General features: G+C 46.2%; 1 protein-coding gene across 2 annotated transcripts in view; it reads left to right on the top strand.

The window, feature by feature from the left end:
- GSG1L (GSG1 like) overlaps positions 1-15,288 on the top strand; it is a 57,156-nt gene that overhangs the window by 11,688 nt on the left and 30,180 nt on the right. For both annotated transcript variants that reach the window (XM_066560579.1, XM_066560580.1), the window contains exon 2: positions 6,319-6,366. In XM_066560579.1, the coding sequence (XP_066416676.1) occupies positions 6,319-6,366 (48 nt within the window). The remainder of the gene's footprint in view (positions 1-6,318; positions 6,367-15,288) is intronic.

Here is a 15,288-nt window from a genome sequence, read left to right as displayed (position 1 = left end):
GAATATTTTCAAACCATGTCATTGCAAGACATACAAAGTAGGATTTTTCAGGGTTGTTTTTATTTTGTTGCTGTCATTACTAATCAGGAATTTTCCCCTGGCTCAGAGAAGAAAGAACTCGGCAATGCAGGACCAATAAGCAGGACCCAGAACATCAAATTCTGCTCTTTGCTATGACAACAGCCATGTTCGAAACAGAACATTGTCTTGAAGTGCTTTTTTGGTGTTTTTTCTGCCCTCTTCCTCGTTTCCAGTCTAAACCAGCAGGCTGCTTGGCTGTGTGAGGTTCTGAGGACAGGAGCAAACAAACCCCACCTTTCAGGTGGAAGAAGGAGTAGAGTGTGGCTCTCCCAAAGGCTTAAAGGCAGAGGGCACACAGGGCTTGGATGAACATCTGTGTGCTGGAGTTCAGACCCACTATCTCTGCATCCAGACCTGCTTTCAGCTGCCCTATGCAACTCTCTAATTCCACAGGACCAGGAGGAATTCCATGGTGGAAGCCCCAGCCAGGCATGTTTTATGGACCCACAAGGTGGGCAGGGCAGGGCAGGGCACGGCAGGACCCTGGAGCCAGCAAACTGTGGGACCTGATGGTTCTTTAGGACCTGTTTGTCTTAATTTTCTGGCAGGATTGAACTTGGAGGAACTTGGGCTTTCTTTAGGCTAGAGAGGAGCTGAACTCTGCGCTCTTCCTTGGGAAGGTGTGAGGCTTTGCCTCCAGCAGAGACCCAGCTGTCTCTGTGTGTGTGACACTGACCCCTCAGTGGGGCAGGTGATGGAGCTCCTCCACTTTGCAGGGAAAGGGAGGTGTCTGGGGACTCACCCACCTGCCATGGCTGACCCCTCCACCCTGTGCAGCCCTTACCAGCAGTGCCCCCTCCCCTCCCTGCTCTCTGCAGCTCACCCTGCCCGAGGCACAGCTCTGCCCTGCGGGCCTGCCCTGCACAGCCTGCTGCTTCCTCCTCAAGGGCCTGCCCTGCACAGCCTGCTGCTTCCCCCTCATACAGTCTGCCCTGCACAGCCTGCTGCTTCCCCCTCATACAGTCTGCCCTGCACAGCCTGCTGCTTCCCCTTCAAGGGCCTGCCCTGCACAGCCTGCTGCTTCCCCCTCATACAGTCTGCCCTGCACAGCCTGCTGCTTCCCCCTCATACAGTCTGCCCTGCACAGCCTGCTGCTTCCTCCTCAAGGGTCTGCCCTGCACAGCCTGCTGCTTCCTCCTCAAGAGTCTGCCCTGCACAGCCTGCTGCTTCCTCCTCAAGGGCCTGCCCTGCACAGCCTGCTGCTTCCTCCTCAAGGGTCTGCCCTGCACAGCCTGCTGCTTCCTCCTCACACAGTCTGACATTGCACACGAGGCACTGTCCATGATGAGAATGTGCACAGGCTTGGAAAGGTTGGGAGCCCAGGACTCCCCTGCATGTTCTGAACAAGGAGGAGGAGGAGGAGTATGGGCCTCCTCATACTCAGTCCCTTATCAGTCCCTTATCAGTCCCCCCAGTGCTGGAAATGCCGCAGCCCAGGCCCAGGCCCGGCCTGGTGGGCCACAGGTGCAGCTGCTGGTGCTCTTCTGGGTGTTCAGTCCAGAGTACATTTAAACAGGTCCAAAGAAAAGGGAAAAAAAACCCCACAGTCCAGGGAACTTCTTTGCCTCAGCTAGCTAAAACTAACTAAAAGCAAAGGAGAGCTCTGTCCCACTGTCTGTCCATCCACAGACAACACAGTCAAGGAGCAGGAATGTGGAGGAGTGAGTGTAGTGTCTGAAAACAAACTGCTGCTTCTTCTCTCCCCCCTTCACTCTCTGCAACAAGTCTTAAAGGTGCAAAATTTATTATTCAGCATAAACAGAACAAGATGATTGGGGATAAAGGCATCATATAGTCAACCCAGGACATTCTACCCCTTATCCCCACATCATCAGCTTACTACTAAAACTAATATATATTCTAACTCTACAAACACATACATTATACCTCCAATATACAGCTATACACAGACAATGGCAGTAACATTCAGCAAACAGTGATATTTACACGTAGTTCTCACCCAACAATCTGATCTCCCTGAGGTACACATCGTGTTCTTCCATCTTTTTGCATTATCCACCATGTGCAACCTGGTCCCTGAGCAAAAACAATCCCACAAATGGGTTTTTCTGTACTCGAGGCAGAATTGATCCAAACTGTCTTCCCCAACAAACCTCTGACATGTACCACTGGGACTTGGCCTCCATCTACTCTATGCAAGCAAGATATAGAGATGGTCTCCTAATACTGCCACAACTTCCTCTGTGTCCCTGGCACTGATGGATCAAATCCACACCTTCCTCTGTTTCCTGACACCACACAGCATCCCAAAGCTGAGCTTTCTTCAGCACACACTGGCCTGGAGCTGGAAGGCATTCCAGCCCTGCAGAGCTGAGGGAGCTTCCCCAGCTGCATGGGATGGGGAAGTCCCTGAGAGTTTGTGTGAGAGGATGCTGAGCGTGATCCCAGGAAGCTTAAAGAAGTGCCAGGGAATTCCTTTTTCCTTCACCTGTTTGCTGCTGGGCCCTTCCCATCCAGGCTGGGGGCACACACACACACACACACACATGTGCAAGCCTGACACTGATGTCTCTGGCCCCACAGACCCTCAGAGAGGGCTGTGCCTTCATCAGCACCCACACAAACATCCCCCCAGCACCAAACTTGCTCCTCTTCCTCTTCTGCCTGCCCAGCTCTGCAGATCCTGCTGGAACACCTCCACCTGTTCCCACTGCAGATTCATGGGGACATGCCACTGGTGGTCCTCAGATATTTTCATGGGCTCTGCATCTGTTACCCACACAGCCTCAAGATTCTTCCCCACCCACCAGCTCAGTCTTTCCAGATGTGTCTCCTCCCACTCTCTGGCTGCTCCAGCTTGAAATTCCCCAGCAAGTTACAAACACTCATAGACATGCACATATACAGAATTAGATTAATTAATTAGGATTAATTAGCCACAGATAAACTTTGGACTCTTGGTAGCTCCCAGTCCTGCAGATCCCTGTGACATGTCCCCTCCTTGGGATGTCCCCTCCTTGGGAAGGCCAGCAGAGGCACAGCAGAGCCCCTGCAGGGTCAGTGTGATTAGGAGGAGTGTGTTTGCAAGGACTTGCACAGGTGATGTTTTTGCCTCACCCTCAGGAAGCCTCAGGAGAAGCTGGTGCCAAGTGCTTTGCCCATGGCTGCTTAGGTGTTGGTCAGCCCTCTCTGCTCAGCCTCCAGCAGCTCCCTGTCACTGCTGAGCCCCACAGAGCCCCATGTGCACTGCTCATGGCCACTGCTCCTGTGTGGCAGTGCAGAGAATCCCAGCCATGTCCCACCTCTTCTTCCTGCTTGAGTGAAGAGAGGAGAGGTCACTCCTTGCCTTTCTTCCCTGTCAGGATCACAGCCACAAACAGTGGAAGGCAGGGCTCTCAGGGGATGAATCCCAGAGACTCTTCTTGTTGCTTCTCTGAACTGTCTTTTGTATATTCTCTAAAGACTCTCCAGGAGCCTGGATAGGGGGAGAAGATGCATCTGGAAAAGGACAGCACAGCAGGATAAACTCTGCCAAGTCTAAAATTAAACTTAAGAGGGCTTAAGAGATCAGTTATACAAGATACCCAGAAATAACTTAGAATAAATCCTAAGAGGAACAGTGAAAGCACTGCTGACATCTTCAGTTCTCAGCGAGATGCATGTCTGCATGTGCAAGTGTGACTGTGCTTTATAAATACCACCAGTGGCTACCATTGAAAATGGAAGAGGGTTTTCCAGTGCTCCAGCAGCAGGAACAACAAAGGGAAGAGTCAGGAACTGCTTGTGCAGCTCCTACTGTGACCTTCAGCAGCAAGCCAGGCACAATCAGCCATTGAAAGTGAGGTGGGATCAGGCTCTTCTCTGTCTCCAGCCATTCTTTTTGCTATGGCTCCAAAGGACATTTTCTGGACACTCCAACACCTTCTGTCCATGTTATTTAAACTGGAGGCCTCACCACAGGGAGAGATGGTGTTCTGGGCAAGCTGAGTTTGAGGGAGGAAGAGGATGCTCATTCCTCCCAGCAGCCTGTGACCACCCTCTCCTCTGTCCTGCAGCCAAACACTGGTAACTCTGTCCCCTGCCAGGTGGCTGAAAGGCACCACCAGCTCTCCGAGCAGCCTGTGCACCTTTTCTAGCAGCAAAGGCCATTCCCCTTTGCCTTTCTTGGGAGATAATATTTTGGAGAGCCAGGTATTTGTTAAAGGTTTCCAGTAATATGGCTTTGGATTCACTGTAACACAAGTGAGGCATGATCACTGAGACAGCTTGAAGTCAGGTTCAAATAAAACTGTGATAAAAGTAATAACTTACATCTGATAAAAAACAACCACAAAAACCAGAGCCAAACCACGGATCCATATGGCTAGAATGAAAAATCCTGTTTAATCTGCTTATATCCAGTCCAAATCTAGAGGTCACTCTCCCTATATTCCCTTGATTTTATGTCAATAAAATTCCTAAAAAACCTCATACCCTAAACTCAGAGGCTCTGGATGAGAATGTTTTCTGCTTACACCTTAGTATCTTTCATAGTCCATTTACTTATCTGGATTTCTTGGTCAGGAACCTAAAGTAAAGAACCTGGGGGAGCTGGGCTTGTTCATGTCCCTACAAGCAGACAAAGGATGACTGCACTGATGCCAGAGCAGCTACAGAAGTTTGGGTTGGCTATCAGGAAACATTTCTTCAGAGGTGGACCAGAGTGGGAACAAAGTCCATCTCTGAGTCACTAAGGGATGGGTATTACCATCCTCAGAGCATTTCAGAATTTGGGTGGGAAAGTCATGTCATGCTCTGAACAGGAAATGTGCAGGGCTGGTAATTTCTGTGATCCAGAATTACCTTTCCATCTGTTTCCCCCAAAACACTGACAGTTCTTCTGCCCAGATAGAGCCTGCCGTGGATCTGGAAAGAGAGATGGTGCTTTGGCAAGCCAAGTGTCACTTCCTTTTCTTGGCTGTCCTCTGGACTCACAGAGTAGAAATCCTTCCCCTGGACATATCAAAATGTGCATGTCAATGTCAAGTGAACCTTTTCTTTTATAGCTACTTAGACAATGGACTAGGTACACATCACCTCTCAGTGTATTTAGCATGGATTTAAAACTGCAAAAAGGAAATAAAAAGGAGAAATAATAGCATTAAAATAATAGATTCTTATGTCAGCACAGCTATCATTTGAATGATTACCTTTATCTCAATCTTGCCAGTAAAGACACCAGAAAGGTGAACACTTTATAATGCTTTTTATGCATACTGAATTACAAATAGGAAAAAAATACACTGACTTCACCATCACTGTGGCATTTCACTGTTTATTCTTTTTTAATGGCTCACCTTTCCTAAATTAGTCTTTTGAACTTTGTAATTAAAAATGAGCAAAGCTAATTTAAAAAAAAAAAAACAGCCTAGTCCTATAACTGCCTTTGCATCAATTACAGTCTTAAAGGGCAAAATGGACTTTATTCCATGACCTCTGGCAGATGTGCAAGCACACCTTGGAGCACATCATATCAAAAGGAACACATACACTTGGTGGAGGGATGCACCCAGGGCAGAGGAATTATTTGATCATCTTTGGTTACCTGAAGAAGTAAAAAGAAAGGTCAAAGTGTCCACCCTAAGATTCATTTCCTGTTCAGAAACTCCTCAAGAATTCCCTCAAGGCCAAAGGTGGTGTCCTAAACAAGAGAGAATTTCATTTACAGTGAAGCACAGGGAGGGGCACAGGCTGAGATGCTCAGAGCAAGGCATTTGCCTGCTTTTGAAACATTTTTTTAAACCATTTATACATTTCCTTAGCTTCTTAGTGCTTCAGGCTTTTTCTCAGTCATGTGTGTCACATCTGTGTGTGGAGAGCTCTGTGCCCATGGCAGTGCCCCAGCACTGGGAGGTTAGGTCACACTGGGTGGGGCACAGGCATTGTGTGGTGATGAGAAGGTAAAAGTGTGGGTGAGAGGGGCCCATGGCCTGCCAGTGCCACCTGCTGAGCTGTTTGTCCCTCTGTCACCCCAGCCAGAGCCCAGCACTGCTGCTGCCTTTGGGAACAGCATCACTGGCCCAGCAGGGGCTCAGCCAGCGAGGAAGGATTTCCTGCACTCCTGATCCAGGGGCTGCAACCCCAAGGGAAGTCCAGCCCTTGGGCACAGGGGAATGTCTGTCCCCAGGGTCCTGGAGAGACTGGGGTGGGAGTGAGGGCAGGAACCCCGTGCACAGAGAGGAGGCAGAGTGACACCAACCCACTTCTGTCTCCTAAAACAATCCTTTTCTTTTAAAGGTGAAAAATGTCGAAGTTTTATTGACCTTGCCCCGGCTTCTGAAAAAGGTAAGAGCACACAGCCAAGGCTTTTTCCTCCCATCTTACAGATTGCATCAGTGTTGTGTCTTGTGGGACCTGAGTGCCAGGGTAAGCAGGATCCCCCAGCACACAGGGACCCACATGCCATCCATGTTACACACAGCCAGCTGGAACAAGCTCCAAGGCTCTGTGACAGCTGTTTGCTTACTTTGTGCAGGTCTGTCATTTATTTGATCTTAACTCAGATGACTTTCTTCAAGGAAAATATTTATTTATGTTGTAAGACAGATGTCACTGTCATATTTTCTGAAAAAACCCTTCACCAGGATTTCCTCTCCTGGGAAGATGAAAAGCCTCAGAGAAAAAAACCCAATATTATCTCATTTGCTTCTCCCTGTTTTGCTGCTTTGGAATGTGGTCTGGAGATTGGTTACCAACCAAGGTGCATGTTTTATTGGTTTCATGTGAATTGTTTTTACTTAATGACCAATCACAGCCAGCTGTGTCAGACTCTGAGGAGTCAGTCACAAGTTTTTCATGATCATTCTTGTTAAGTCTTCTGTCTGTATATTTTTCTTTAGTATAGTTTTACAATATAATATAATATAATATAATATAATATAATATAATATAATATAATATAATATAATATAATATAATATAATATAATATAATATAATATAATATAATATAATATAATAATAAATTAGCCTTCTAAGAACATGGAGTCAGACTCATCTCTTCACCTCATCCTGGGGACCCTGCAAATATCACAGACAGACATTTCACTTCTTCCTCTAGTGAGGAAGGAAATGCTGTGTGGTCTCCTCATGCCATGAAGATATTAATGGTCAGAAAAATACAGTCACAGTACCAAAGATATCTCTTTGTGAGAAGGAATCATCTAGGTGCTTCTTTGGTTGGTTTACCCTTGTGAAAATGTATATACTCAAGTGCACAGAAGCAGCTTGCAACCATTTTCCTCACCCTGGTATTGAAGTTCAATTGATCATTGAGATTTCTTTCATTTTCAGAAGCAATTTACCCCACTTTTGAAAATCTATAAGGGGAAAAAAATGCTCAGTAGAGCTCAATTAAAGTGAACTGAGCCCACCCTGGTCCCAGCTGAGGAGATGCCCCATATATTTTGTCAGATCACTTGAGACAATCCCAAAACCTTTTGGGCACAGGGTGCCTTTCTCAGGCTTGGTGGAGCAGCAGTAAGTGGTGTAAGGAACAATTTCCCTTAATTTGCCTGAATTGCTGATCCACTGGAAAATGGGAAGAAAGGCAATTACTGCTAATAAAGCAGGGGGATATTGCAGGGAGAGAAACAGCCACAGAGCCTCTGTGAAATTCATTGTAAGCAAACCCAAATAAATTATGCACATAAGGGAAGAACAAGCCTGGGATTAGTGTCGCTAATGGGCTCCCAGTTAAATCTCACACACACAAATGGGACCTTGGGGCACGAAGGCTCTTACAAAACCAGCAGCTCAACACTCAGCAGCCACCAGAAAACAAACTCTGTGATAGAAAACATGACAAAAGGACTCAGTGATGCCTTTTCAGGCTATCAAAAAACAGAGGCCAGACAAAATTAAGGGAATAAAAAGCAGTTCTATTTATTGAGGGGCCTTCAGGTACATTTAGGGCAGATGAAGCTCCCATGGGGCTACACCCAAAATGAATGGTCACAGATTTCACACTTTTATAAGTTTGGTCCATTTGCACATTGGTGGTTAATCTGCCAATTACAGCCTCGGGTAATGAAGTCATTTGCCTTAAATTTGCTCCCCCCAGCTCCCTTTTGTTTAATCTCTCAGGCCTGAGGCAGTGAGGTGTCCTTGACTGCCAGGCCTGGAGAGGAATTGTTGTGTCTGCCCCAAATGGGGAAGCAGCAGCTCACACTGAGGGTGGAGCTTGGAGTTATACACTAAAAACTGCAGGATTACAAATACATGAAAAATAGGAAAGCTGAAATACTGAGGCATCCACAGGAGCAGGGCAGAGAGGCACAGAGCTGAAAGCTGCACTTTGCTGTAATACACTGGGGAATTTTGTGCTTTTTAGTGCAGCTCCCAGAACAGCAGTGAGGATCTCAAAGTTCCGGAAAGTTCTGTCCAAGGATGGGAGTAGGACTGGTGCTGAAGGAGAGACACAGGAGAGGAGATGGAATGGACAGGGCTGGGAGAGGAGCTGGAGGGGCAGCTGGGCAAGGGAATCTCAGCTGGGCAAGGGAATATTCCTGCCTTGCCCTGCCAGGGCTGTGGGCACAGCGAGCCGCTCCAGCAGGCAGACCAGAGCTGGCACAAGCTGCCTGCTCTAAAGGCACTGGGGTGGGTTTCTGCTTTATCCCCTTTCTCTGGAACTTCATTATGGTGCAGAATGCTTGGTGGCATCACCCACACACTTTCCAAAACAGCATTTAGTGCTTTACTTTCAGGATTTCTTTTGGTTGTGTGAAATGCTGTCAGCATTTTTTTTTCCAGGAGAATTTTAGAGTTGTTGCATGATGTCAGTGCATATTTCTAGATGATTCTGTTTTTCTTTTTTGAGGAAGGAAGGTTCTTTCTGTGTAGTGTTATAAAGAAAATTCTATCTATTTCAGAAGACTTTCCATGGAGTTGTAAGGCATATTGACAGAAAGAGAGGGGGATGCTTTGTTAGAGATGGAAAGTGCTGACCATCAGACTCATAAACAAAACCAGGATAAATTCCACAACTGTACATCAAGTTGGACACTGCAACATGGTTAATCTGGAATTTTCACCATCAGTCTGTACTCTCCAGAGCTACTTTCACCACATGTGAAGAGAAAAGTGATGCCTGATTTACTTTTCACTGAACAATTCTTTAATGTCTTGGCTTAATCTGCTCTTTTCCAGTTAGAAGAAAATTCCCATTCCTTTAATTTCTTCATCCCCTCATTCAGCATTGACTTTAATGGCCAGAGGCTTATCAACTACTCAGCTCCAGCCAGTCCAAGTCAATGAGAAAGGATGAAATACAGTGAAAAGCAAATTTGAGTTCAGTTCAAACATTGTGGTTTTCACGGGCAATCATGTAACTGGGAAATTTGGGACTAAACTTAGCTTCACAATAAGACTGCAACTTATTCATTTTCTGTATATATTCTTAGCATCACTTACCACCAAAAAGTGGTCGTTTATCTGAAATGTCTCTGCAATTTTGTTTATCTGAAATGTCTCTGCAATAGAAGCTCCATTACTGCAGCTGAGCACTCAGGTTTCCCAAAGTTTTCCTTTTAGTTGGTTTTCCCTGGTCCAAAGAGGATTCCTGTCTAACCAACTTCTAAGCTAAACAGAGGCTCCTGAAGCCCATGCCTTTTTCTGAGCACATCATCTTTCACTTTTAAGACACAACTTTTAAGACTTGTTAAGAACACACTCAGTGTAGTTGCACAGCCCATCTTTGCTTGGGTCCACCACCAATTAACAGCAAGGTGGTGTTAAACTCCTGCAGATTATTTAAAACCCTCTGATACAGAAAAAGAACTACCACAAAAACTCACAGTAAATAAAACCATCCATGATGAGGTCTAGTCACAACCTTACCACAAACCTTGCATTCATAAATGAAAATTCTTACAGTAAAAATCTCATATTTTATGGCTGAGCTTCCCACCTTTATGCATTAGTGCTGATCTCCAGTGTAGCTGGGAAATGCATCTCTGATCAGTTATTGTACCCTTGTCATATATCTCACCAATGACATCTACTAAAAGGAGGCAGCAAAATTTGGGGCAAACAGACCCACAGTATGGTATAAATAAACATTTCCAACCCACACTAGGAGAGCTTTTTCCTGCATTTAAGGCAGCTGCCAGCAATCTGTCAGAACCTCATAAGCCTAACATTGAATTTATTAGCTGTTGCTGGTTCTTAGTGCCAAAGCTGCTTAGCAAAATCAGCTTCATGATGGTAGATATTAACTGGAAAAAAAACCCCACATTTTCCTATGAGAATTTACATTTGCTATTGATAAAAATGATAGAGCAATAGCTGGTTACAGTGGCCAGGCTTTTAATGGGCTCTCACTGAGCAGATGTTGGGGCCCACAGAGTGCTCTAATTTTCACTCCAGATATGAGCAGTAAGACAGCAAATATTTCCAAAAGGAGTTGGAAGAGAGCTGTCAAAGTAGGCTGGACCTGATATTTCAGTTCTCAGCTTCTTCTGGGATATTCTCTGCAGAACTTAATCAAAGTTCTGTTGCCCCTGAATATTTAGCTGCCTGAGGAAGAAGAGGGTGATATTTTCAACAAGTGACAGACACTTCTGTCCCTGTTGTGGTGCCCCACCAGGACACTGAGGCTGGCACACTCCTCCTTCCATGACATCTTCTGTCATCCCATTCCCATGACCTCAAATCTGTGTCCAAGAAAAATCCCAAGAGGCCACAGAGGATACATTCAAAAGGAGGAAACCAAGACCAGAAATTCTGGGGAAAGTGGTTTTAAAAGTTGTGGTTTTAAAAGTTGTGAAGAAGGGGAACCATGACACCACAATGGAGAGCAAAAAGTCCCATAAATGATCAGATTAAAGGTTTCAGTGACCATAACACCACAGCTGGCCAGACCCACAGGTGTTCCTCCCCCTGCTGTGTGGGATTGCAGCTCCTGCATCCTTCTCTGCATGCATCACTGCCAGCTCTCAGCCAGAGGGTGAGCCCAGCCCAACTGCTTGGGCAAGAGAAACCAGCTGGAAGCAGCACTTGTGCTGGAGCCATTTTGCTGGAGAAGAGCAGGGCTTTGCAGGAAATGTGGTGCCCCCAGCAGTTTCTGGGATGGTGCTGGTGGAGGCTGGGACTTAGCAAGCACCTGGAGTGCCCAGAGCTGGAGATGGGGGGCCCTTCCCTTGTGGGGAAGTGCTGCAGCAACAGGCTCAAATGTCAGTCCTGGCTCAGAGCTTTGAGATGGCCACACAAACACAGGGCAGGATTCCCAGGGCAGGCTCCTCACAGGTGTGCTGCAGCCTGGCCAGGTTACTCCAGGGCTCTGTGGTACCTGGTTTTGTGGAACAATTCCACAAGGAATGGCAAGGCAGCAGGCCACCAGCAGCTGCCTGCATTGCACTGCATCCTACCTGCTGATAAACTCAAACTCACAAAATAAACCAGGCTTTTCAGAGACCACAGAGGCTGAGGCAAGGCAAAACCCTGCAGAAGGAAAATGCTCATGGCTAGTGAACATTGAACAGTCCAAAATCTTACAGGGAGGTTTTTTAAATGAGAGACTGTCCTCAGGCAGAGGTAGGAGGTGCCTCCTGCACGTCCTCTACACAGCCTGTGGTGGTGCATCCTGGAGAGATGAAGCAATAACAATTCTGCATTGCCTAAAAAGTGGCTGGCAGAGCTGAAGTAGCACATGGCAAACAGCAAGTAAACAAATCAAGTCTCACCTAAACACAGCACAGAAAAAAGAGAAAGCTAAGCCAGTTCTGCACATGCTCCTAAACCAGCACTCCAGCAGCAATTAATGAGAACAGAAAAACTAGATGCCTGATTTTAATGGATCCTGACATAATAGGTGTAGCAGAAATTTGATGGGAGAAAGATAATTAGAGGGACAATAACGTCTTGTTGCTGATTACACTGAAAGACAAAGCAGATGTCATGTACTAAAGCTGAATCAGAATAACAAGGTAATGTCATTAATGAGCAACACAATCTCTGTGGATGGATTCCATATTCAGATAAAAAATGCAGAATTATGTTAGTGATCACCCCTTGGGACAGCTTCAGAGACAGCAGGGTTAAAAATGATAGCTGAGAAGGTGTAAGGACAGAAAACAAAACAGCAGGAGCTGACTAAAACACCATGCACACACCAAGAAATGTTATCCATGATGTAAAGACAAAATTTGGATGTGAGCATGGAGAAATTAGTGGGAAGCTTGTTACTCTTGACTTAACCCTACACTTGACTGAAAATGTTAGTAGGAGATCCCTTGTATGGCTTGTATGGCAGATTCAGCATCCTTCAGAAGCAATAAAAGTGGTTTTAGAATTTGTGAAGAAAGAAACCCAAGAAAAGCAAGAGCTACTTAAAATAGATTAAAGTGTTCTGCTAAAAGGACAACTGAAGCTTGAAAGCCTGAAAACCACTGGATTCTGGCCTCTGAAGCATGCACAAAGTGAGTGACTGAGAGCAAATGGCAGATGATGATCAGTGTTGATAAATGCCAAGTGGGGAAGATGAGGAGTCATCCTACCTTTACATATATAGTGATGGGTTCTGAATTAGCTTTTCCCCTCAGGATAGAGCTCTTGGGCGATGACAGACACTTCTATGAAAACATTAATTCACTGCTCTGCAGAGATTAAGATGAAAAAGAAATATTAGGATCATCGTAGGAACCAAAGAACAAAACAAGAAGTCACCATGCCACCACAAGTACTCATGATGTACCCACCCACCCTGTGAGCACCTCTCATCCCTCCCCTGCCAGCCCCAGCTCAAAGCACTGACAATAAAATTTAAAGACATAGAGAGAAGAGTGACATTTATGGTCAAAAATAGGGAAATACTTGTTTGGATGAGAAGGACAACGCAGAGCAGATTTGAGGCTAGAAAAGAGACAAACGAGACTTGTAACAGCCAAGTTAAAAAACAAACCTCCTTTTTTATGTACTGGGTAGATGTTCCTAAGAAGAAAAAAAGAGGATCAATTTTCTAAGAGGAGCACTTAGAGACCTACATCAGTAAAAAGAAATGTAACTGAGTCTCCCAAAAGAACTGTACACTTTCCAAAACTGGCTCTATATTCTTCTTGAATACTTCCTATTGCATTATTGTTCATATATCTGCAATGGGGTAAATCCTTACCCACACACACAAATACCTGTGCACTTGTCACAGGAGAGCTATGATTACGTGTGCAGGAAAAAATGTGTTACTTTTATTTTATCTGTGTTTTCTTACACATCTGTTATGAATCACTGAAGTTAGTTTTAAAGGGCAATTAGACATACAAAGATGAAACCATTCTTACCAGCAGAATTCAAGCTAAATTCCTAATTACTGAAGGAGGAAACAGTCTTGTTTTTCACACTGGGGATGCCAAAGATGTGGAGAACACTGGTCTGAACATCATTCATTTCTCAGCCCAGTGCTGAGGGTAGAAGTACATCACAGGCTCTGCACTGGTGCTCTTCAAAGGGAAACACTGAGCCCAAATATATTTAGTGAGGCACATGGGATAATTCCCTTTTAGAGTATTTTTCATCATCTTTTCCACTCTCTTGCTCTACTCATTATATTACTACCACACCAGGAAAAAGAGATTATGGATACAAAGATATCCCACAGTCTGCTCAGTATCACACACAGATTCAATCTGCTCCATGCCAGAGCCATCCAAAGCCATCATCACATAGAAGAGAATAATTTTATGAGTCACAGCTCCACCTCACCTTCCAAAGTAAAGAAACTAACCAAGAGGTAAAGCTAAACAAAACCAAAACACAGCTTAACAGAGCTTTTCCTCCCTCCCCTCAGCAGTGTCAGGTATTCCTCCTCTGGTTTCCCACGTTCTGCAAGGCGCAGTCCCTTGTCTGGGTGCCAGCCCTTTATCTGCCCTTGCTGCCCCATTCAGTTGATTGGAGCAGGCAGGTTTAGGTAGCTCAGGTGGCATTTAGGGTCAGGAGGCTGCAGTGTCTCTGGTGGCTCTGTGTGAGCCTCTGCAGCACGAGAGCACGGGCAGATGGTCGGCTCTGCCGTGACGCATTAACCAGCAGCGCTCAGCCCGCTGCCAGCCACAACAACATGCTCAGGGTTCATTCTTCTCACCATTTTCTATTGATCACTCCAGCATTTCTGGCTTGGAATTCCCAGTATTGGAGTAGCAGGGGAGAGCAGATGACTAAACCCACCCAAATGGCATTGGAAGAGAGAGTGAGATTTACATGGAGCTGGCCTTACTGCTCTTCCAAACAATGTGCATAGCATTTCTGAGTGTGTGCCCATTTGCCTTAATTTTTCCTCTGTTCCCTCTTGAAGAAGAGAGATTTAAGTGAGATCCAGGTGTCAGTTCCAACAAAGTCACTAGGTCTGAAAAAGCAGAGCAATGAGTCAAGAAACACAAGGACAGCAAAGACAGACTAGGAGACACATGAGCAGAACTTTTTGTTGCTGCTAACATGAGAAGGGTAACAATTCCCCACGTCCCTGGCTGACCAAGAACAAGAATGAAATGCTTTTGCACAAAGAAGAGATGACACTTGCAGGGTGCAAGTTCACACCCCCCAGAACCAGGGCTGGCCCTCAGACTTGGCTCTTCTCCTCCCACATGGGGTGACACCTGTCTAGGTGACTTCTCCCAGCCTCTTGTGGTTTCCCAGTGTTTTGTGGCACTTCAGGGATGTTGGGGACAATGGCTGTGAAGCACAGGGTGAGAGGAGCACGTTCTCCCCCAGGCAGCAGCAGCAGTGTCTGGGTTAGCAGCTGCCAGTGGGGAGGTGAGAAGGTTCCACACTCTCCAGGACAGCATTGCTTTGACACTGGTGTCTCCTCAGCTGCTCAACAATGCAGCACTGGCTTGTCCTTCAAGTGCCACACTCCTGGTGTCTCCTCAGTCAGGCACAAGGATCTCAGTGGTTATTTGGGAGCACACATGGCTCAGTTCCACTGCTTTGAGCAGACAGAAGGGGTTTTGTCATATGATGAACTGTGATGCAGAAAACCCCCCAGAGCTCCTACTTGCTCATCAGACTCTCTCAGACAGCTCAGGGCTGAACTGGCAGAGGAGGGGCTGGAGCTGGTGTGGTCTCACCACAGCTCAGACAGAGCCTGGCTCTCAGGGCAGACATGTGACACTGAGTTATGAGGAGCTCCAAAGCTCACCCAGAGCTCTCTGGCTGCCTGCAGCATTGTCCAGCCTGGTCACTGGCTCAGGGACAGCATGGCAGAGTGTGACAGCTCAGCTGA

The sequence above is a fragment of the Molothrus aeneus genome, chromosome 16, assembly GCF_037042795.1.
Source record: "Molothrus aeneus isolate 106 chromosome 16, BPBGC_Maene_1.0, whole genome shotgun sequence".
NCBI lineage: Eukaryota > Metazoa > Chordata > Aves > Passeriformes > Icteridae > Molothrus > Molothrus aeneus.
Note: the sequence above shows the minus strand (reverse complement) of the source record. Positions and strands in the feature narration are given on the sequence as shown.